Source organism: Sceloporus occidentalis, unplaced genomic scaffold, assembly GCF_023333645.1.
Source record: "Sceloporus occidentalis isolate IW3139 unplaced genomic scaffold, rSceOcc1.0.p SCAF_165, whole genome shotgun sequence".
In the NCBI taxonomy this organism is placed as follows: Eukaryota; Metazoa; Chordata; class Lepidosauria; order Squamata; family Phrynosomatidae; genus Sceloporus; species Sceloporus occidentalis.
The window spans coordinates 1544326-1570026 of record NW_028317145.1 but is presented as its reverse complement, the minus strand read 5'-3'; the positions used below and the strand labels follow the sequence as shown (position 1 = coordinate 1570026).

At 43.0% G+C, this 25701-nt stretch overlaps 2 protein-coding genes across 3 annotated transcripts; both read right to left on the bottom strand.

The window, feature by feature from the left end:
• Positions 1–4280: 4280 nt before the first annotated feature.
• Positions 4281–11403, bottom strand: LOC149279474 (protein cornichon homolog 1-like). Of its 2 annotated transcripts, XM_089501155.1 has the most exons (6): positions 11323–11403; positions 8731–8799; positions 7858–7905; positions 5857–5969; positions 4590–4733; positions 4281–4308 (listed from the first exon to the last, which is right to left on the bottom strand). In XM_089501155.1, exons 1-6 carry the CDS (start codon positions 11401–11403, stop codon positions 4281–4283), a joined length of 483 nt encoding a protein of 160 aa, XP_089357281.1. The 2 variants fall into 2 exon arrangements, with proteins under 2 accessions (XP_089357281.1, XP_089357282.1); XM_089501156.1 differs by lacking the exon at positions 7858–7905.
• Positions 11404–15687: 4284 nt separating this feature from the next.
• LOC149279473 (glia maturation factor beta-like) lies at positions 15688–25551 on the bottom strand. The gene is made up of 7 exons (XM_089501174.1): positions 25531–25551; positions 22387–22483; positions 20638–20687; positions 19854–19909; positions 17623–17699; positions 15923–15996; positions 15688–15759 (listed from the first exon to the last, which is right to left on the bottom strand). Exons 1-7 carry the CDS (start codon positions 25549–25551, stop codon positions 15688–15690), a joined length of 447 nt encoding a protein of 148 aa, XP_089357300.1.
• Positions 25552–25701: the final 150 nt, after the last annotated feature.

Sequence of the window (25701 nt, the reverse complement as noted above, 5' to 3'; positions counted from 1 at the left end):
GTAAATTCCCAGCAAGTTTTCATGAATAGTCTAGCAACTCATGAATTCACAGAAATTCAACAAGTCGAGCTGGTTATCCAGTTGATACATGGATCTATGGATTTGCTGTCCCCTCAAAATAAGTCAACACACAGGCACCTTGGCAACAAAAGTGAGTACACAGGGGAAATGCCCAAATTGGGCCCAATTAGCCATTTCCCCTCCCCAGTGTCATGTGACTCGTTAGTGTTACAAGGTCTCAGGTGTGAATGGGGAGCAGGTGTGTTAAATTTGGTGTTATCGCTCTCACACTCTCTCATACTGGTCACTCGAAGTTCAACATGGCACCTCATGGCAAAAAAATGTTGCTCTACATGAGGCTATAAGAAGATTGCCAAGACCCTGAAACTGAGCTGCAGCACAGTGGGCAACATCATACAGCGGTTTCACAGGACAAGTTCCACTCAGAACAGGCCTCGCCATGGTCGACCAAAGAAGTTAAGTGCACGTGCTCAGCTCCATATCCAGAGGTTGTCTTTGGGAAATAGACGTATGATTGCTGCCAACATTGCTGCAGAGGTTGAAGGGGTGGGGGTCAGCCTGTCAGTGCTCAGACCATACGCTGCACACTGCAGCAAACAGGTCTGCATTGTTGCTGTCCCAGGAAGAAGGCTCTTCTAAAGATGATGCACAAGAAAATCCGCAAACAGTTTGCTGAAGACAAGCAGACTTGGATTACTGGAACCACGTCCTGTGGTCTGATGAGACCAAGATAAATTTATTTGGTTCAGATGGTGTCAAGCGTCTGTGGTGGCAACCAGGTGAGGAGTACAAAGACAAGTGTGTCTTGCCTACAGTCAAGCTTGGTGGTGGGAGTGTCATGGTCTGGGCCTGCATGGGTGCTGCCGGCACTGGGCACTGGGGAGCTACAGTTCATTGAGGGAACCATGAATGCCCTTCAGAGACTGGACCGCAGGAGAATATTCCAACATAACGACCCCAAACACACTTCCAAGACAATCACTGCCTTGCTAAAGAAGCTGAGGGTAAAGGTGATGGACTGGCCAAGCATGTCTCCAGACCAAAACCCCATTGAGCTTCTGTGGGGCATCCTCAAACGGAAGGTGGGGGAGCGCAAGGTCTCTAACATCCACCAGCTCTGTGATGTTGTCATGGAGGAGTGGAAGAGGACTCCAGTGGCAACCTGTGAAGCTCTGGTGAACTCAATGCCCATGAGGGTTAAGGCAGTGCTGGAAAATACTGATGGCCACAAAAAATATTGACACTTTGGGCCCAATTTGGACATTTCCACTTAGGGGTGTACTCACTTTTGTTGCCAAGGTTTAGACATTAATGGCTGTGTTGAGTTATTTTGAGGGGACAGCACATTTACACTGTTATACAGGCTGTACCCTCACTACTTTAGTGTCATTTCTTCAGTGTTGTCACATGAAAAGATATAATAAAATATTTACAATGTGAGGGGTGTACTCATTTTTGTGAGATACTGTAACTATCTTTGGTTCAATCATAAATTTTTTTTGCAGCTATGTGGGGCAGCCATGGGCACCAGGTTTGCACCAAGCTATGCCAATGTATATATGTAGAAAATTGGGAAGCCAAATCCATCTGGACCAACAACCCATTTGGTGCAAACCTGGCGTTCTGGAAACACTATATAGATGACATTCTGATTACCGTATTTGCTCGATTATAAGACGAGGTCTTATATTCGAGGTGGTCTTATAATCAGACCTCAAATAGAGGTCTGACTATAAGACTAAGATCAATTTGACTAAACATCTCTCAAAACCAGAAGATACTTGTAGATCTCGATCAGGGTGGGATTAGCCATCTTTTCTAAAGGTGTCAACTTGAAATAAAAGTGCCTGCAGAACTTTCTATACAGCATCGTCGTTAATTTGTTGATCATTTACACCAGGTTTTCTCAGTCTTTTATCGAGGCAACAGTTGATGGTTCTTCTTTCGTGGTTTTTTTTTAATATCTCCTCGCCTGGAACTAACTGCTTTTCAGGCTACCTAACCAACCAGCCCTAATAATAAAGGAATCAAGTACTGCAACCATTTATCACATGCTGGATCCCTAAGTCACTATTGTTGGAGGCTCCTTTAGGGCCAATTTTGAAAGTCAAGAAAATTCCAGTGGATTTCTTATTTCAAGCTTGTGCATCTCACACAGAAAAAAGCATTTTCTTTCCAAATCCCTTCTCGCTTTTTGCAACGTTTTTATAAAATCCAGTACCTCTGTAGTTATGTAAATTGTACTTTAAATAAGTGCTCGTCTCTTTATGTATAGAGCCAGACAACCGCTGTGTTTACATCCCTTCAGACGATGGTAGATCCTTCTGGTCTTAGCGTGAGACTGTGGAACATCGTCCTCCCGTATTATTGCATTCTACATCAACATATCCAGTCCTACACGTAATGTGCGAGTGTTTGCTACTGGCTCACCGAACCCATCACAGACTGTTGGCTGGCTGGTATCAATTACCAAACCTCAAGCGGTAAGTGTAGTGCAAGCGGTATTTATAAATAGAGGGAATGTAATCCACTGAGAATTTTTTTCTTAGGACGGTTATAACGGGTTGGAGTGGGTAAGTACCAATGTATACTAGTCACAAATATCTCACTTAGTGAATAACTATGTAATACATTTGATTCTGAATTTTGTGACAATTCTATTACAGAAAGGAACAGATGGAATGGGGTCTGCAGCTTTTTTTTTAACAAAATAGACAGGTCAGCAATAAACAAGTAACCAGGAACATCACCCGGCCATCTAGCATTTCCAAAAGATGTGGAAGGTTATAGAACAAGGTTAGAGGCACTAATCCAAAAAACACACACAAAAAAACAATACTAACTACAAATTTAGAGTACACACTTCCCTGCCGCCATGGCTAAGTGTTTTGGTTGTCATTTTTAATTTGTTGGGTGATACATACATAGGTTATTTGTATAAAACATATCCGTTTTATAACTCACTGCAATGAATATATAGCACATCGCACTGCAACAGCCACTGAGGCCACAGGTATATCTTTAGACGAAACCGATGAGGATTAATGACTTAAAGAGCGACCAAGAAGCCCCTGCTATAAGACTCTTAGCGTTGTGTACACTGGGCTGAGGACGGGTCGTTCCAAAGGTGATAAAGGGGGTAAAATAAGTATTTCTTCCATTCTAGCAAGTCATGCATTTGCCAGAATTGTGCCTGCTACGTCAGAGACCTTTATGAGATTTGTGATGGGTTTATTGTGCCGTTAAAGTCAAATGCCTGGTGACAGGACCGAGCAAAAATCATCCCTATTGGCTGGTATACAATTGCTCATTTAGGTAATGCAACTTCCTTTGTTACCAGTTTTTTAAATCAAACATTAACATTCGATGATTATAGAGGAAAAACTAAACTTCACGAACACACGAAGTGGAGTGTATCATTGTAACAAGTTCAACAGTTATTGATTAACTGGACATTACGATTATAGTTCATGCTTGTGTTACCGCAATAGCCTCTTAGTTTGTAAATGCATCCATGATTTTACACAAAATCTTGTTGAACCCCCCCCCCCCAAAAAAAACAACCCAACACATATCAGTATCTTCAGAGTCGCAAAGCCCGTGGTACTGAATCCCATTTGGTTAACAGCATGGATTTATAATTCAAGAACTACACATCAACACATCCATTTATATATACCAACCCACATAACTCCCCCCCTCCACAAAGTATAGACATCCAGTATTTTTACTCAAGACTGCAAAAAGGAATAACAAAAACATTTATTTCTCAAAACATTTTTTTCCCTTAGCCAACAGATTCCACTGAGTGTTTGATAATCAAAGGTTTACTAATGTTTTTCTAAATCATACTGTAAGGTTTCTTTACCTGCAACTAATCATTTGAAGGTGATACCTATTTGCAGACTGCAGCTATTTGGGGTGGTTTTAATAATAATATTGCTGCAATAGGACTTATTAAAATAAATTCCAACATATAAATATAAAAGGAAAATGCATAGAGGAAGCTTGTTATGGATTATAGTGATGTAGATGATTGAAGCATTGCAATACTTAAATATTGTGTACAGGATATCCCAGTCTTCATAAAATATGAAAAATCTTCCCGCCAGCACAAAAGGTGTTATTTAAAAATGGGAAGCAAAAGTGATCCAAGGACCTCACTGGCCACGTATACCAGGTTCTCGCAGACCAAATGCCTATAGTATTTAAAGTTTGCATGCAAATAACTGGAACCAGTTTCTTCCAAGAGTTCTTCTTTAGGAGCTCACCAACACGTAGATCATGCTAGGATAGAACAAGATAATAAACAGCATAAGTCATGGCATGAAACAAGAGACAGCGGACATCACACAAAACAAATCTGTTAGAAAAACACCTTTCAGAGATCACACTGGGGCGTCCTGACTTTGGGATTTTATATAATATATAAGTTTAACCAAGCAGAGTGCTGGTCGCATTTGATCTGTTAGCCAACATTATCAACTATGGAGTTCTCCAGATATTGTGGCACGGAACAACAAATGATGTGAAGGGGTTAAGATTTCAAGGGAATAAAGCAAACTTACCCATACAGGTAGTAAAAAAAAGAGAGAAGGTAAAACGCTAGTTTGCACCATCCTTCCTTTTGACAATATGCTAGAATATCAGCATTCATGATGGTTGTGGGATCGTATAGACCAGGTCCGCTCATGACCGGTCTACTCATATACCTAGAACAGCAGACAAAAAGGAAATAACGGGTTAATCTCTGCAGTGTATGTTTATTAATTACATAAAATGTGTATAAATATATTTATGCACACACGATTTAAATTTCTTACTCCTGACTTTATACAAGGCAGAACGGGAATACGATAAGTAGGACGGTTTAACCGCTTATTTTTTGTAAACGTTTGGGACAAGAGCCATTTTGCTACTTGCTATGTGTGCGTTCAAACAGAATCGCACAATTGCTTTTTGAATGAATCCCCACATTATATATATATATATATATATATATATATATATATATATATATATATATATATATATATATATATATATATATATATATATATATATATATATATATATATAGGCTTTTTTCGATTTTTTTTTTTTTTTAGAGAATTAACCCTTTGTTTACTGGCCAAATGGATGAAATTAGAGTGTTTTTTCCCCCCAGTTTTGTTAAACATTGTCCTGAGATTGGAAATACCCCACATGCCTAGGATTTACATGTATTTTTGTTAGTTATGGGTCATATATGGAAAGGAACACATTTTGACTTTATGTTGATGGGCCTTTGTCTGTTTTTGGACCCCCTGTCAGTCCCCAAGTTTTATTTACCCCATCCTGGCAGTCTATTTGCAATAGTAGACCCCCAAGGCTACGCGGCAGACGGCCCAGAATCGGCGGAGCTCCATGGCATCCCAGCAGCAATATAACGCGTTGCATAAATATTAGTTTAGGAGGCTATCAGTCAGAATATCCTCCCCAAGAAAGAGGTCCAGATATTGGACCGGGGTAAAACTTACACGATTGACAGACTAGTGATTTGAATCACTGGTCTGTCGGTTAACCCCCGATTGCCGTGATTCACGGTGAATCGCAGAGAGTGGGAGGTTCTGTAGCCCGTGTTGGGGGATCGTTGGGTTGTCTCAAGGAAGAGGCATTCTGGATCGCCCAGGTTTGCATCTGCCTCGGGGGCATGTTTTGCATTACTGGTCTGTTTAATGAAATAGGGCTCTAAATACATAAGAGGTAAAATGACAGTAATCTACTCTACATTGAACGACAGAATACCATATCGTAACGATAGCTGCATTTATAAGACAAACCAAGTAAGATTACCTCCAAATATGATACGCCAATAGAGGCATATTCAAACTCAGCGTAAGCCACTCCGCAGCGCACAGAAACATAACGCAGAAGAACGCATGGATCAGATACTCGGGCAGCACAAGCTGGAAACAGAAAACATATATACATTACATATATATTATACATAATAGACAACCGGAACCTTTATGAAGATAGCGCCAATTGATTAAGAAATATCAGGTCTCAAAACTTCCCAACGTACAATAATTTGCCTGTAAATGCGGTAAAATATCCACAGACTATCACAATGTTAGAATACAATTTCTTCTCTTCACAGATTTAGTGCAATTATGTTAGGAGATGTGTTCTATAGCGCTGTGCTTTCTATATATAAATAAAAGTGCACATAAAATCCACAATGGACAGTAAATAGGAGTTGAAGAGGACTAAGGGAAATTAAAGAGGATCTGTCCCCCTCAAAATGTGAATTAAGACATTATATAAACTATTTCAAAACCAGTTATAAATCAAACAAAAATGCAATATAATTTCATAAACACACACGCTATTTTCCTAACCCTACAAATTCCTGTCCGCCATCATTTCTGGAACCATCTGGAATGTCCACCTGGTACGGAATCATTTAAGAAAATAGTGAATCCCTTCTTACTTTAACCCTTCGGGGGCATAATATGCCTCTCATAGATTGATTACTAAGCACAACGTACACAAGATACACGTCTCAAGCTGGTTATTGTTGGAACAAAATCTTGTTTTGTCCCTCTGGGAGAAGTAATCATTCAAAGTTCCTCCCTTGTACCGACTCTCCAAAAGCATTTGGAAACCTGGGGTACGTTCCGTATGATCGATAAATCAGTCCTTATTTTGGGATTTCTCTCATTTTCAGATCACCAGGAATTTGCGTGACAAAGCAATATGTTAGCACCAGTCTGAAAACCCAGAGAGGACAAGACCCTTGAGGACTGGAGGATAGAAGCAACGTTACAGAGCCCAGGCGGAGAACAATTACTATTATTCCCAGCGGATAAAATGAGCACGTCGGTGGCATAGCTTCCATCCCAACATATATTACTTCGATTACAAAGCGGCAGTCCAGCAAGACATAGAAAACATTTCATCTCGGACTTCATATAACTTCATACATCATCTCGCTTTATCCAAGGGCTGAACTGGCAATGCAGTTAAATCAATGATATTTATTGAATGTCATCCTACCAATTTAACAAAATAATTAAATAGTTCTTAACGCACAGTGAATATGTAATGCATATACTACCCCCCGTCATATATACATAAAATAGCTAATACATGTATTTCAATACATAATGCCTCATCGTAAAGCCGGAATTAAGACGTGGTTGGCCCACTTTATCCGGCATTGAGGGCCATCTCGGCCATTCTCCTGGTAAATGGTAGAAAGACTTCCTGCAGCCAATTCAGCCCACGGCGATAACCAAACGCACAGCTCTGGGTTTACAGGACCGGGAGATAACGTGTAAGCGTAGCTCATGGTGGACCGGTAGAAGGATCGTGCACATTCCCACGGAAAGTATGTACCGGTACCAGGCATGTTCACGTCACATGCGTGTTAATAAAACTAACCGATTAGTAAGATGACACAGTAATCCCAAGGGATGTTGTAAATATTACACGAGTCTGGGAGGAAAAAGCTGCTATCTACATAATATGTGATAAAGAATACAATTTTAGAAGCGCTGCTAATTTTTGGTCGTTTCCAAGGGCTTTAACTTAGCAGATCATCACTGATCATCATTAGTGATGCCCTGCGTACGCAGCATGTGGCTTCTTATGGCTCGTGTAAAGTCCCGATAGATTGGCAAAGTTATCCCTCTGGAAGGAAAGGGGTTAATGCGGTGTGCCGTTGTGTAAAAACAAAAGTAATGATGATTCAGGCATGTTAGGGAAAGATTAAACCAAACATTCAACAGACGTCCCAAAAGAAATGTAAAGATGAGGCATTGGACCATTGAACTGAAGACCAGTACACACCTTGAGTGCAATTTTGACTCTTTTAATCTTTTTGAGCTTTTCAAATGTCTTTTGTGGCGACAAAGTAAAAAGCAGATTGGAAGAATGTTAGTGTAACAGCTGGCAGGACCAAAAGGAGATTAACAGCCAGAAGAAGAAACAGAAATCTAATCTCAACACAGATACTTTTGATGCAGAATGTGATACAAGGGGGGGGGAGGGTGTTTAAAGCTACCATCCCACTCAGGAGCTCGAGCCGTCAATTTCATTACACATCTAAATCTAAAATCCTATGAGGTTTCTCAGAAGCTAAAATCAGATGATTAAGGCGTTGGAGATGTTCCACTAGCACCGCAGATCCAAATTCTAACCAGAGTCTATGAATAAATAATGTAGAAGGAGCAAGCAATGCGTTTCCTTTTGGTTACCGTTTCTAGTTTGAGTAATCCTTGGGATTTGTAGGAAGCTGAACGCTTCTCGTTATCACCTGAACCAACGGCCATCGCCTGGAAGTGACCAGCCACCCACCACAGCGGCACTGGGAGAAGATCTAGCAAGTCCCCAACGAGATTTAATGAACATTTCCACCCATAAGGATAACGTGCCGGGGAGAAAAGCCCATATTCAATCCGGACCCCAACTCACTAAAGCTTAAGACCGCAGAGACAAAAAATGTCTCCTGTATATTTGGGGCATCGCCAGTCTTTTATACGGCTCTAAAACCAGGTATTCTATTTTCCCATCTACAATAAAAGAGGTAACTGAATGCGCTCAATCTTAAGACAAGTGGGATAGTCGCTTCCACACAGAGCTGGCTGGAAACGGCATGGCAACGAAGTACAAATTGGGTGCGATCACACAAATGAATGGAGCGGGTGGCAAGCCGTCACTTACAGGGTTGAGCGTGTTACACTGATCTATAGGATTCTTGTAGTCTGTCTTCAGTTCATCGAACGCAATAATCTGAAAAATAAATTGTAATTCATGTTAATTCATGTTAAACGTTTTTGCAAAGTCGAGGGAAAGCCACGGGATGGTTCGCACTCGCATCATCATCGCGACAGCGCAAAAAGGAACACGGGCCGGTGGTTGTGGTCGGCGCAGCAGCCACAATACGCTGGGTTTATATGGCGGAAGCACTTTGAAGTATATATTTATTTCATATATACTCAGCAGGAGCCGGCGGTTTTATTTAATGTAGCATCAATCATTAAATTAGTATGGGAATAATGTTAACACGTACACTATAATATACCATATACATCACTAGCAGATAGAGCAGAATTGTATACGATAATCTGGTGATTATTTGGTATATACGAAACTGGCAGTCTAAGAAGTTATTACCTGCTTAATGACCGAAGCTAAATTTACCACGAGTTACTACTTCAGCTAACGTAATAAAATGTATCTTTAAATCTGAAATACGTCTTTAAGACATTCCAGTTGTAAAAAATAACCCTCCTGGTTGTATCTGGGCCACACAGCGGATTAAACATTCTGTCCATCCTTTTACCTCTTCAGATGTTTATCGTGATATTAAACACAATTTAGATCGCCAGCTCATACAAGGAGGGCTCTCTTCTCGCTCTGTACCAGTACGTTTTAAACGCGTGCTCGTTTCCTACGATGTCTATTTCAGAGTTACAGATCTGTTTGTTTTCTCTTTTGTAACAGTGCTACAAAATGTAATAATAAGCATTGTACAGCTCTGCGGAATATGAAGGCACCATATAAGTCAATAAATGCAACAAAATTCCAGGATCCGGTTCTGGCTAGTGATCAGATGACAAACAGAAGCCTGGCGAGTAGTCATTAGTAGCAAATGTCACGGGTACCAGATGGCACAGCGAGGACCGAGAGTCCTCTGCCCCAGAGACCTCTGCAAATACCCCAGGGGCCACGGGATGTCTAATAACCCAGCCTGGGCTGCGGGGAGGCAGATTCCCAAACATTTAGCTGAACGTTTTTTGACCTAGATAACAAATGAGCCGTAGTCTACAGTTCTGTCCTCTCCACGGGGTCTCAGATCTGTTACTGCGACATATCACACCCACCAAATACACAGTTCTGTCACCTGGCCAGATGCAGGTAAATATAAATCGCTGCATGACATGGTGCTGCTGGGCGAAATAAACAGGGTGTAGTGTAATCTACCAGTCTGACAGATTCCACGGAGCATGTACTAATAATCACTAATAACATTACTGGCAGCGCCTAGCATTTCGGGTATTTATCACAGATCTTTCTGGATGTATCCAATTTGTATAATTATACCCGACCAGCCCTATTAATATTAACTGGAAGGAGGGGGGATTGCGTGGACGGGCACAGCGACACGGCAACCGGCAGGGGGTTGCGTGGACCGGCACAGCGACACGGCAACCGGCGGGGGGTTGCGTGGACCGGCACAGCGACACGGCAACCGGCGGGGGGTTGCGTGGACGGGCACAGCGACACGGCAACCGGAGGGGGGTTGCGTGGACGGGCACAGCGACACAGCAACCGGAGGGGTGTGTGCACGGGCACAGTGACACGACATGGGGGGGGTGCACGGGCACAGTGACACGACATGGGGGGGGTGCACGGGCACAGTGACACGGCAACCAGAGTGGGTTGCCTGTACGGGCACAGCGACACGGCAACCAGGGGGGGGGGGGTTGCGTGCACAGGCACAGTGACACGGTAAGGGGGGGGTGTGCACGGACACAGTGACACGGCAACCAGAGTGGGTTGCCTGTATGGGCACAGCGACACGGCAAGGGGGGGTTGTGTACGGGCACAGCGACACGGCAAGGGGGGGTTGTGTACGGGCACAGCGACACGGCAAGGGGGGGTTGTGTACGGGCACAGCGACACGGCAAGGGGGGGTTGTGTACGGGCACAGCGACACGGCAAGGGGGGTTGTGTACGGGCACAGCGACACGGCAAGGGGGGGTTGTGTACGGGCACAGCGACACGGCAAGGGGGGGTTGTGTACGGGCACAGCGACACGGCAAGGGGGGGTTGTGTACGGGCACAGCGACACGGCAAGGGGGGGTTGTGTACGGGCACAGCGACACGGCAAGGGGGGGTTGTGTACGGGCACAGCGACACGGCAAGGGGGGGTTGTGTACGGGCACAGCGACACGGCAAGGGGGGGTTGTGTACGGGCACAGCGACACGGCAAGGGGGGGTTGTGTACGGGCACAGCGACACGGCAAGGGGGGGTTGTGTACGGGCACAGCGACACGGCAAGGGGGGGTTGTGTACGGGCACAGCGACACGGCAAGGGGGGGTTGTGTACGGGCACAGCGACACGGCAAGGGGGGGTTGTGTACGGGCACAGCGACACGGCAAGGGGGGGTTGTGTACGGGCCAAATAAGCCGAGGTGTCTCTGTTGTGAACCTTGCTCCAGGAACAGCCTCCGCTCAGGGTGTGGTGGCCGGCGAGGCACATATCCTGTACCCGACCCGGGACTCACGGCCGGGAGCCCTCTTACTTACGTGCCAAATGGCGAAAAAGATGAGTGCCGCGGTCAGCAGCAAAGCCAACATATAACAAAAGGCCGCGAACGTGAACGCCATGTTCAGCCCGGGGAGCGGAGGAAGAGGCTGTCGAGGGGGCTGCTGGGAAAAACCATTCACCGGCTGCTCGGCCTGCACGACATCAACTGGGCACGGGGACGCGTACGCAACCCTTCTGCGTGGCGCGGGCGCTTCCCTCTAAACTCACTCGCTGGGAGGGTGTTGCGTGAACGTAGCTGTCAGTGCGTGCACGCGCGGTGGTCCCTGAGTGCACAGAGTAGTAGTTAGAATGCAGTCTGTGGAGATTGTTCCTCAGAGACTGAGGGGGATAATATTTCCACGCGGACTCGTCTCATTACTTACACCATTTACATTTTACATAATCAAATATTAATACAAATTATTCTCAGTTCCTCACAGACAAGAGATGCGAATATTATTGCCTGTCTGCTTTGGCACCAATAGCCGGGGTGATATTTAAATAAAATAAATAACAAACAGGTCAAAAAAGATTAAAGTAGAAAAGAAATCTGGGAGATTGTGGTCCCTGTTACCTCAATTTATTTCCGGAATAAAGTCCTAAATCAACCTGATTAATACACTATGATACCAAACAAATGGCCGGGGAACTATATAACGTACCAAATGCACAAAGCAGTCAGCTAAAGATGTTGGTTTTATTAGAATTTGGGGTTTGTTCCGGAGATTATCCTTAAGAAACTATCATACGACATGCGCATGTATATACATTGTATAGAATGGTGGAGAGAGGGGAGCGAGCTGGGATGTCAAAAAATTGTGGCTGGTTGGAGGCCTGAATAGGTATACCATCCATCAAATGACCCTGCCATCTGTATAAAGCAAACGTTAGAGATAAACACCTGGCACGGGCCCATAACAGAGGCTGGGTGTTTGAATAAATTTGTATTTCAAATACACGAATGACTACACGGAAACGAGAATATGGTACATTTCAAAATGTGTTTATTTAGCCAAGAATAACAGCCAACGCACAATCACGACTCCGGCACTAATGATATACAGAGAAACGATATCCTACAGCCGTGGACAGCAGGCTATGCAGAGATTTGTGTTCGTAAATTTGATTAAAAAACAGAAGTTTCAGTTGCATACAAAAGGCACAAGAATTCACAGCTTAAAATGTATACAGACCAAGAACAAAACGGAACGGTGTGGGCGTTATATACAGAAAGGGAAATTACAATCCAACAGTATTATGCGGCAGGGTGGGAAATAAGTAAAATGGTTCATCTATTGGCAATATATATATATATATATATATATATATATATATGGGAATCATAATGTGATCATATACTACACCCCTTAGCCCTTCCGCACAAGCCTTCCATTTATTTCTATACAGTTGTAGAAATATTGTTTCAGAACGCCCAGACATCTTAAGCCTGTGAAAATTATGCCAATACATACTGTTAGCACAAATAAAAATGTTCAGTATATTCAATAAAAAAAAAAAGTTTTTCTTTTTTCAAGCACATTCCCACACACCATGTAATTAAGTACTGTGGCTGATAAATACATAATCTCGGCAACTACTCCAAAAAGCACCTAGAAAATATTTACTTAAGGTAGACCTGTCACCTAAAATCATATTACCCCGAAAAAGGAATAGAATTCACATAATAGATATAATTCATGTAATATATGTGTGTGGATTCCAGTGCACGCGTTATACTGTATGTATGTATGTATGTATGTATGTATGTATGTATGTATGTATGTATGTATGTATATCATTGCTAGGAGGGCTTCTCAGAGAATACCACTGAGGACAGATTTATGTCACTGCGAACGTTAACCCTCTTTGTATAATATTATAAAGTGTTTCCAGTAAATAAAATTCAAGTTTGATTCTAGATCGGTAATATTTATTACAGCAGGCTATAGGATTACAAATGTTATTCTCTTTAGCCAACAAAATGCCCAAAATTGCAGAACAAGCAATGGACCCTTTGATGCAAGCGGGACTTGTAATAATTATACACAATTCTATATAGCTAAAAAAAGAGAATTAAGATCATAACCGCAAACAGATGCTTTCCTGATTAATTTCACAGTTAAATGTCAATCCAGGAACAATGCGTGTATTATATTTCTACATACATACAAAAAAAACAAAACACTAAATAAGGAATGGTTTTAATGCAGCTCGGAGATGGACAGTCTGCAGACTAGCAGTAAGTCATCGGATGAAGTCATATCCCAGTGCTCCGTGATGTAAAGCCATGCAGTTTATGAAAGCCATGCCAGCTATAGTCTAAATGCACCCAGGTTTTGCAGCAGGGGGGACTAGCGACCCCTTGGAAGGCAACCCTAGGCCAGAATACATCGCTGTTTCATTGTGCCTGTTTCAAGTTGCAATCACTATGGATCATGTTTAAAGGGAACTTAAACAGTATTTAACGCAAGCATATACCATATCCAAAACAGCCGTTATATTCTATCCTAATAGTAATGCATTTCCAAAGAACAAAACTGATGCATGCTTTTAAGAGAGGTCTCACCATAACACCCAATGGAATGTTCTTGTTCATTGGGCTACTCCTTTGGTAGCCAAACATTTATACATACATTAATATTTATATATTATGTTCTTTACAGGCAATGACATCCTTTAACCATGTGAGTGATGGATGCCTAAAGAAGAAGATACATTGGCCAGTTCCTGTTTTTTGTGCTAATAGTTTAAAACACTTTTGCAATTCTGTATGTAATACAGTACACTTGTAAGAAAAAAATTAAATCTATTGGGTCTACTGTTCAAACAAACAATGCTTTCATCAATATAATCTATATAAGCATATATAATTTAGAATGGGATCATGAATTTGGCACATAACAATCATTAGATAAATATCCTTGAAAATGACGTGTGCTTCCGCTGCTCGTAAACCGTAAATATTGTATCTTTTGGGTACGGATTACAGGTTTTTGTTTAAATAGATGCATTGGTCCCAGAGATGACCATGGCTATAGAGACATTTCTGGATGCCATGGTAATGATCTCTTTTTTTTTTTTTTCTAGGATATACACAGAAATCTTAAATGACAACCCAGTCATCATATGCAATTTATTACATATGATGTATTCTGTGTGAATCCTTTTCATTTTGCATTGCAGAATCTTCAAATATTAATCCACCCTCCCCAGCTATATGCCTTGCTGGAGATGATTTTGGCCAAATATATCTCCATGCATGTGATGTACGCCCCTCTAGCACTGGCTCTGGTGAAAGCTGTGTTTGGGGGGTCTGTTCAGACCCCAGTAGGCATGTGTAAAATCCTTCTATTGATTTCAATGGGATCACTTTCCTGCCACCGATGAGCTGCTTAAAGCTGTCAGACAGTGCCAATAAATGTCACATCATGCCAGCATGGCCGCAACTTCTGTGTCAGGCGAGTACTTTCTTTCATTATTCTGTTTTGGAAGAATGTGTATTAAAGTACTAAAGTGTCAGGGACATTGCACTGTCCCTTTAAGGAGTGCCAAACGCGTGTGCGCTTTCCAGTAGACATTTCAGAGAGTACTTTTCTCCAGCCTCGAAAGATGGCAAACTACCGACTTAAGACCCCATACTGAACCAATGTCTATGCCAAATACGACCTGGTACAAAAAACACATACTCCTGTGCCTAATTTATCATAGTCAAGTCTAAAAAAAAAAAAATACTCATACCCAAACAAGCATGCATTAGTCACGATAATTAACGCAAAGCTTGCATTCAAAATCAGGCATCCTAGCCTTTAGGGATGGAGCTTTTAAACATGCGACGTTCAATTAATGTATCATAAAAAAACATATCCAGACGTGCTTATATACCGAGAGATCAAATATTACATCAAGCACCACTACTGCAGAAAAATCTGAAACATACAGAGAACGGTGGATAAAAACGACGTTATCAGGTCCGAGTTCTCGGAGCCTTCTTGTGCAGATGCAGCATTAATGAAAACGTAGCGTGGTATTACAGGGACTGAACCCCGAAATACACTAGATCCGCATGAACGCTACGGCTAGTGTCGCTCCAGTGTGGTTTGGTTTATGTGCATATTTCTAACATTTTTTATTTTCATAGCCAATGGGCATGCATGCGCATCTGGCAGTGAACAGGTTAATCAGGGGGGCAGCATGGATATTGTAAGCAATTACGTTTTAGGTAGAAAATAGATTTCCACGCAGCTTTTAAAACACAGACACTCACTGGGTGGGTATCTTGTCTAGAAGAGAATGAAGAAGTACAATGAAAACACTCCAGGCTCTTTTATATAGAAAGAAAAAGAAAAAAAAGACAGGTATACAAATTAATGGAAAAAGCCGAGTTTCTCGGTCAGCCATTCTTCGGTAAGATCTTCAGTGTTCCTGATTTCAAATACCTACAAAAAAAAAAAAAAAATCTTCGTTAAAAGATGAAAATACTCGCCACGCGGAGAAGGCCCTTTAAACCAGAAACATATGGGAAGCTTACATTAAAGAGCCGTCAGCAAAAGAATATACCAGATTAGTTTATTTTTATTAAGTTTCTTAGAGACCGATCACCTTTGTGAGCTGGGCTGTCTGAACAAGCTTGTTTTTGCTTCCTGCGTACATCATCTGCTGCTCCGGCTTACAACCTACATTGGCAAAAGAACAAAGCTTTAGGATACAATTAGGGCTGCAACTAACGATTATTTTAATAATCGATTAGTTGGCCGATTATTTTTTCGATTAATCGATTAATCGGATAAAAAAAACAATATGCAAATTTTTTGTTTATTTAAAATAATTTAATGAACTGGATGTTAAAAAACAACTTCAAATTTACATTAACATTCTTATTTTGTTATGATGTAATAAAAAAACAATATTTTCAAAGTACAAAAACCCAAACACAATATTTATGAAACAAAATAACCCCAAACATTCTGAAAAGAGGTGGACTATTACTGTTCAAGAAACTTTGCACCCAGCACTTTGCACCCGGCACTTTGCACCCAGCCCTGGCACTTTGCACCCAGCACTTTGCCCCACCCCTGGCACTTTGCCCCAGCCCTGGCACTTTGCACCCAGCACTTTGCACCCAGAACTTTGCACCCAGCCCTGGCACTTTGCACCCAGCACTTTGCACCCAGCACTTTGCACCCAGCCCTGGCACTTTGCACCCAGAACTTTGCACCCAGAACTTTGCACCCAGCCCTGGCACTTTGCACCCAGCCCTGGCACTTTGCACCCAGCCCTGGCACTTTGCACCCAGAACTTTGCACCCAGCCCTGGCACTTTGCACCCAGCCCTGGCACTTTGCACTGTGCCCCTGCACCCAGTCTCCAACTCTGCCCTGCACCCAGCCCTGCCCCCACATTCTGCCCTGCCCCCACACTCACACCCTGCACCCACTCTGCTCTGCACCCACACTCACACTCTGCCCTGCACCCAGTCTCCAACTCTGCCCTGCACCCCCACCCCCACTCTGCCCTGCACCCAGTCTCCTGCCCTGCCCCCACACTCACACCCTGCCCTGCATCCCCACCCCCACCCTGCCCTGCACTCAGTCTCCTACCCTGGCCTGCCCCCCCCACCCCCACTCTGCCCTGCATCCCCTGAAACCCCACCCCCACCCCCGCGAATCGCTCTGTGCGAACGGAGCCACTCGCACAGAGCGAACCGCAACTAAAAGAAGGCGCGTGTAGCGGAAGCGGGGAACGCTCGCGGAGGTAAGTAAAAGGAGCCGAGTGCTCCAACAACGAATCGATCACTCGATTAATCGATAACGGAAATCGTCGACAACGATTTCCGTTATCGATTATTATCAATTTTATCGATTCGTTGTTTCAGCCCTAGATACAATAAGAAAAAAAATTATATTTGACTTAATTTATCTGTGAAACTAGCAGTATTTTACCACTGAGTATCTAGCTGTCTCCCATATCACCCAAGTGTCCCTGTCTCAGAGGGACAGTCCCACTTTTCTGGGAGCTCAGAATGTTTGCTGGGATTGAGTGTATCTACAGGCAACACACATGGTGTGTATGAACAGCATTACTTGTCTACTAAATGCCTTGCTTACACTGGTAGCCATCAACTGGTGAAAAGTGTCTTGGTACAGCTTCCAGGCGATCCTGCTCATAGAGAGGTCTCCGTTCAGCTGTTGGAAATGCCGGGAGGCAGGTTTTTCACAAGTCTGTATCTTACAAGTAATGCAAATCGCACGCAGGAAAGAAAAAGAAATGGAATATAGAGGATTGTGGGCTGAGCACACTTACCCACAGGACTGGAGAAAATGAAACACAATGGGTAGGAGACTCTACCATCTTCATGCAGGTACTTGTAACTGTACACTATAAACGTTAGCACATATTAAGGAAAATGGCAGATTAGCTTTAACATATATACACACATATATATATATATACACACACATACACACACACAGCATGCAGGTAACGTCGATGCACTCAGCAGGTCCAACGTTTCAGCTCTCAATGAGCCTTTCTCAAGGCTCATAATATAATGTATATATACCGGTATATATAGGACACACAAACATACACACACTCATACTCATTGGAACATTTTCTATTTGATGGCAGATCAGACCTGCTCAGCACATCTAGTCTGCCTGTTTTTCCTGATGTAGAGACTCGGACGTTAACCAGTCCCTGGTCTAAAATCTATATTCAGGATAGACCCTTGTGTGCTAAATGGGTCTTAATGCATGTTTACAATTACATATTACATAGAAACAGATCTTCTCGACTGATGCAGGCCTCCTTTATACCAGTTCTGTTGCACCTGCGAGCATGGGCGTAGGAACCCCTAAAAATCTGGGGGGGACAGCATTTTCCCCCATCAGATCCCCACTTTATCCCCATCTCTCACACTAGGAGTCACACTCCTATCATACCCAGGCAGCCAGTACATGCTGGTACAGGGTGGCTGTAAGTGATGTGCAGACCCCATATTGCTGGCAGCATCAATACACAAGGGGGGGCAGTTAGCTAGGTTTCAGCATGTACTGGCTGACTTGGCATGATAGGAGTGTGATTGCTAACAGCAATCACAGTCCCATCATGCCTAGGTTCCAGCACTTACACATCCAACCAGTAAATGCTGGAACCTAGGCATGATGGGACTGTGATTGCTGTTAGCAATCACACTCCTATCATGCCAAGTCAGCCAGTACATGTTGGTGAAGGGTGGCTGTAAGTGATGTGCAGACCCCATACTGCTGGCAGCATCAATACACAAGGGGGGCAGCTAGCTAGGTTTCAGCATGTACTGGCTGACTTGGCATGATAGGAGTGTGATTGCTAACAGCAATCGCAGTCCCATCATGCCTAGGTTCCAGCACTTACACATCCAACCAGTAAATGCTGGAACCTAGGCATGATGGGACTGTGATTGCTGTTAGCAATCACACTCCTATCATGCCAAGTCAGCCAGTACATGTTGGTGAAGGGTGGCTGTAAGTGATGTGCAGACCCCATACTGCTGGCAGCATCAATACACAAGGGGGGCAGCTAGCTAGGTTTCAGCATGTACTGGCTGACTTGGCATGATAGGAGTGTGATTGCTAACAGCAATCATAGTCCCATCATGCCTAAGGTCCAGCACTTACACATCCATGCTATATCACACACACACACTCATTCATATACTCATTCATTCACAAATTAATTCCCTCAATCACAATCACTGCAGCTCCTCGATGCCGCTCACAGACTTCAGCAGGGGGCGCGGCCTCCCTCTGCGTTCTCTGGTACTACACAGAGGAAGCAGGATGTGATGTCACGTGAACTCTGCTGGGTTCCGCTTCCTCTGTGCAGTACAGAAGACCCTCCCACAGGTAAGTAGCAGGGCTCGAGGTGCGGACCGCGTAAGATCGGTTGTCCTGGCTGCCGATTTTACGCGGGCCGCACCTCGAGGTCTCGCAGGCCGCATTTGCAGCGTTTTTATTGGGGGGGGTTCCTACGGCCCTGGGGGGGGATTTCTTCATTATCGGTCCCCCCCGCATGAGTTACTGGGGGGATCTGTCCCCCCCTGGTTCCTACGCCCATGCCTGTGAGATATCAGGCTTCCTCTCTATACATTGTACCGTGTGTCGCCCACTCCCTCTAGTATCCTAAGCCCTGGCTAAATTGTTGGCGCTATATAAATAAAAGATAATAAATAAGCGTGTAGCTCATCTCCATCTTTTAATTCGTCCCCGTTATAATAATCTGTAATACTCATAAATAGCATTAATCCTGTGCAATGCCATTTACCACCCACATATCTTTACTTACATATAGATATAAACATTGGCGCTCTCCGTATTAACTCTTTGGGACAGGGTGAATAATAATAAGGCTGCAAAGGAATTTGCTTACAAGTCGCTTGTAAGGGTTTAGAAGAAAAAAACCAAACCATAAAAAAACCCCAGCAAATTCTCAGAAGCTCTTGAAATCCTGATTTATAATATTATGGGAAAGTGCGGTTTCTCAGTAAAAGTAAAGGATATCTCGGTTGTCTTTCTGGGAGCTCATCTTTGAGTTCATCTGGAGAAATGCCCTGTTGACACATGGAAGAGCAGTAATTAATAGGGCCGGGCCCACAATGCACCATTGCTTAGCAAGAAGAACTCGGGGACTTTCTTTCATGTTGGGAAACTTTAATTATAGGCAGATTTTCTTCCAGACTCAGCTGGTAACAATTAACTGCACAGAAATATTCACTCGGCCGCCGCTGTATCACAAGATCCAAATTGTGCAATCTAGCAGCGAAAGCACACGCGCTGCACATTTAATGTAACGCTATGAGTTCGTACGGGTAAGCAGTAGACTGGGGCCAGTCGTACACGGAGATTATAGTCTTTGGCGAAGGGGTTTTTTCTTGATGATGATGAAAATAAGACTGGAGTGTCCAAACATATGACAACTGTACGACTCCTAGCTCTTTGTAACATGTCACTATAGCATGTCCATGACATCATAATTACCAATGGACTTGTTTTGGGCTTACACAGTTAACCGAACAGATTTCAGAAGCGCTTCATAAAGCCGCCCGACGCAGACAGAGGTGAGCGGACATCAACTTTTTGATGTAGCTTTACTTTTAGGAAGCTCTCAATCTGCAAACCCACCGTGTTTGGAAAAGTCGCTTGTTTATAAATAAATAAAGGACACTAATGATGGAGAAGAGAAATTTCTGACGAGATGATAGCTGGAAATGTTTGTACACAGAATGAATATCATTTTTTAACAAGATTATCAAACATCATAAATTCTGGTGAAACTGACCTCGTGTTCCTCCTCTAGCACGACCAGACGCCGGTCTTTATCAATTTTCACTGAAAAAAACAAACAAAAGAATAAACATGTTTATCAGTTGCCTATCTACAATGTTTTCCTTTTCTCTGCAAGCTATAGACTTTTTAAAAGTCTGGCTACATTTAAACTACACGTGTGATTTCACTGGAGATATTTACTTTAAAACTAAAGTTACTACGTTACATTTAAGAATAACAGATCTGTGACAGCAGGTGACAAAACTAGCATTATTTAGTCAATTTCATTCATACAAAGACTGCCTGAACCAATCAACAATCAGCAACTTAACAAAAAACGGAGAGGTAACAGAGGCGGACTACACGCTTTTACTATCATCAAATTCCTTAAAAACGTAACAGCTTGGGGTTTTTGTACTGCTTTGGAGATGTTAGAAGAATAATATAACCATGCATATCAAGTTATCAGCATGTTAATCACTAAAGTTGAGTTTCTAATATAAATTCCCTTCTCATCCTTATGGGCCTTATGTGTCTTTGTCAACCTCCAACCTCAGGTCCTCTACCAGAGGCCTGATAGTTTGAGGGTCCTGCGCGGTATCATAGCTGTTCCAGCACTGCACTCTTCTGGACAGAGTGTTATTATTAATATTTGTTTTATATAGTGTCAAATTCCGTAGCGCTGTACAATGGGTAGACAGGATATAACAAGTAGTATGTAACATAAATTGACAGAGACAACAGGTGCTCAAACAAGCTTACAGTCTAGAGTGATTTAAGGTGTGTTACACAATAGGTAAAAGTGCCGTAGTAAGGGATGGTGTGTTCTAAGGTTGTTCCTGGAATCACAGTGCCGAGTGCTCCTATGACCAATGGGACTACGTTGGCCATCACTCTCCACATCTTCTCTAGTTCTTCTTTCAGGCCCCGGTACTTCTTCAGCTTCTCATACACTTTTTACTGATGTTGCTGTCACTTGGCACCACTACATCCATCACCCCCACTGTTTTCTGGTCCTTGTGTACTACCACTCTGTCAGGTTGATTGCCCAGTACCTGCTTGTTAGTCTGTATCTGGAGGTCCTGTTATTATTAACAATCTTTTGTGGAATCTCCTGTTTGGACTTGGGAGGGTTTAGCCCATACTCCGTGCATCTGTTCCTGTACACAATTCCAGCTACTTGGCGGGGCCGTTCACCATCTTACACCCCGCCATTATGTGTTGGACTGTCTCAGAAGCCTCTCTACATTGTCTGCACCTTGGGTCCTGTCTGGTGCGGCAGATCCCTGCCTCTATGGATCTGGTGCTTAGTGCCTGCTCTTGTGCCATTATCAGTAAGATTTCCCAATGTCAGCCACCTCTGCTATTTGTCGATGGTGCATCCCATGCAGGGTCTTGGCTTGCCATGCTACTTCCTCTACTTGATCTTAATTCCGTGTCTGTTGCTGGTTCAGACATTCTCCCAGAAGCTCATCTGAGTGCCACCTTACCGATGCTCTGATTTTTATCAAGAATGGTGGCTTTGACACTTACCAGACATCGCCCACCAGTCTGGGTGTTGGACTGGCAACCTGTGTGCATCGTAAGCAGTTTCTGGCTCTTCACAATGGCGGCCTCCTTATCTTCCTTTGGACAGCTCACTATGCCAGCAGGGTGTGTGTGTGTATGTATGTATGTATGTATGTATGTATGTATGTGTAGATATGCATTTATATTTATAATCCTTTAGCCATCAGAGCATGAAACTCATCTATGGACTTACTAATAATAGCAGCATTGTTGGTTTCTTTCCGGAAACGAAACTTCTTTAGCTTCTCCACAAGCTCTTCATCCACATCGCATACAACCAGAGACTCACTCTGTAAAAACAGGAAAACAGTTAAAAATAAAACCAAAACAATGCCAATGGTCCTGGAAAATGTGACATTTACACGTACATAAACTCGTTTTCAGCTTATCTATCCAGCCCCCTCTAACCACCGGCATAACACATTTTAAGGAGAATTTAAGGTGTTCAGGTGTCCCCGGAGTATTAAAAATGTCCTTTTTAAATGAAACACTGCCTCTCACATCTCTGGGAAAAGCCACATTCAGAAGATGCAAAGCTCGATTTCCTGGAGACATCTTCACCTGCGGAAGTACAGAGAAGCCGGGCAGCTGGCCGCCACGGCTGGGAAGAACCTCATTACGTTAGCTTGGACGTTTGATTATCAGGGAAGATATCATCTAAAGTGTAACAAACTAAAATAAAAACTTTTCAACACTATTAGGAACGATGCTTCTAATGCTGCATTTGGTTACAAAGTGGTAACTAGCAGCAGGGCCGGCCCAAGGCAAAATGCCGCCTGGGGCGAATTTTAAAATGCCCCCCCCCCATTATCTACCCTTCCTCTCCCTCCGTCCCTGCCGCCCCCCTTGTATTTACCTTTCAGCAGTCCTGCGGCGAGTCTCCCTGTTCGGTCTCGGTGCCGGCTATGAGGAAATCTTCTGGCACTCAGCATTACAAGCCAGCACCGAGACCGAACAGGAAGACTCGCCGCAGAGGAGAGAGAGAGGGGCGCCGAGCGGGTACTGACAGCTTGGTAAGCGAAAACCACTCGCGCCCCTTTCTCTCTCTTTCGCTTTTAAAAAAAAAAAGGGCTTGGGGCGGCAAAGTGCCACCCCTTCAAAAGTGCCGCCTGGAGCGGTTGCCCCACTCAGCTCCATTGTCGGGCCGGCCCTGACTAGCAGTACTGATCCTCGTGCAGTTGTGGGCTTTAAAGTTATAGTTTATTGAATATTTTTCTCACACGACAGAATGAACAACATTTAATATCATTAATGAACGAGGATTCTCCAAAAATAAAACAAACAACAAAACGATTCCTACAGCGCTACATTTAATGATAATAAAGAAAATAAGTAAAAAAAAAAAAAAAAAACTAGCCCCTTTAAGTACACGTTACTCTTGGATAATATCTTATCTTTTAATATCTTCATACACTACATAATGACATTCGAGCCCAGTTCTAATTTATTTTGTGTCTGTAACTGCATGATGTTAGAAACCCCCGGCAATTTATCTGTGAATGGAAGCGTGAAATGAACAGCCCTAAATTAATTCATTCCCGATACTGCCTCCGACTGATATAGATATAATATATATCACACACACAATAAAGTTCTGCTTTCCTTCCTTCCAAAAAAAAAAAAGAAAATGTACATAATTGTTTGTTAAAAAAAAATCCAACCATTTTCTTTCACTAGTATTACATAAAAAGTTATCTGAGCCCAATCTACTAAACAAATCCCAACTCCTAAAAATTAGAATTGCTTGGTCTTAATCACGCAGTCTGGTAGAGTCTGCGACTAGTGCAAGTCTTTGGCAGGATGGAATTCATTAGCATTGCCATAAAGTATCAGCTCAGTGTGAAGTCACCCAAAATATCACATGACTGACAACAATGGCGGCCTCCGGGTCTGCAGATAAAGGGAGTTTATTGGAACAAAAAGAATAGATGGGGGTCCGATCGGTTCTAATCTATCCATCTATGTTTCTAGTACCAGTATGTATACATTAACCTCACTGTGCCTCCAATTATGCATTGATGGTTAGTGAATAATTTATTATTTCGGTGTAGAATCCATAAGCTCACAGAAGCAAACCAATTAATTATGGCTATGGGGGTCCCGCGGTGAAGCCCTCCTCCAGGGCTCCGCTATATGATCATCCTTTTTTAAAAACGGGTGATGCTATTAGGGCTGCAAGTAACGATTATTTTCATAATCGATTGGTTTGCCAATTTTTTTTTTCCGATTAATCTGAGAAAAAATTATGTACATTTTTTGTTTATTTAAAATTATTAAATGAACAAACTGGATGTTAAAAACAAACAGCGGAAAAAAAAGAGAAAAATGCAGTTCTTGTTTTTATTTCCCAAGCTGTTTATTGTTACTCTATAGCAACGTACAATGGGATTCACTTCGAAAGGAATGCTGAGGGTCTTTTTGGTTAAACAAGAAAAAAAAAAAAAAGTCTAAAATGCGGCTTTATCTATAGAAAAGATAAAATGATAAAATGCCTGGAATGTTATAAATAATATACCTATTCCAAGCCCAAATAGCATATTTGCCACATTACTACTATTATTTTTTTATATGGCGCCAACAATGTACACAGCGCTTCTCTCACTACATATATTGAAGAGGCGCGACGAGACTAGAGCCGACAGACAAACCGATACATTAGGTATGAGGCTCGGCTCAGAGGCTTACAATCTAGCGGATTACACCGCCATTCACATATAAACCTCTTGAAAAAAACGTAACTCCTTCAGTTGTCAGGAATATCACGGGACATAAAAAAAAAAATACTATTAGTTTAGACATTACAGAAGTATTCACTTTCTTAGCGGGAGATAAAGCATCCTCCTTACTGCAGAAATACAGCTTGTTATTTATTAAAAAAATCAATTATTAAATGATTTTCTTTTATTTATATATTTATATGGCGCAAGCAATTTACGCAGCGCTTCTTACAGCCCGCACATTCACTGGGTCTGGTGAGACTAGAACTGACAGACTAGGATAGACTGATTCATTAGGTAGAGAGAGCTCGGCTCAGAGGCTTACAATCTTAATTCTGTCACACGCACCCTGTACGCTATATATAATATGACATTTTATTTGGGCTTTTTAGACTAAATGGTCTGTTTTTATAGCAGATCGGTCCATACACATGTGTGCATCCCTCACAGGAAGCCCTGCGTGAAGTTTCCAGCCTCCAGGGCATGTTTCATGTGCAGGGAGTCTCCCAGCAAGGGAGGGGAATGGGAGGCAGGGAAGCTGCAGCTGCATCTTCGCTCTAGGCAATGCTCCTGCCCAGAGGGCCAAGTCTGGACACTCTCCCTTAGATACCCTCACTCACCCATCCACTCCCACTCACCATGTCCGCTCTCTAGCCGGCTCTGCAGTGCTTGGAAACCTAGGGCTGGTCGCTGTAGCCTCGTCCACCAACACCCAGACTGAAGCCACAGTCATGTGATTTTGACACCAACCAATCACAATAAGAAAGTTTCAGCTACTGGGTGGATCGTGG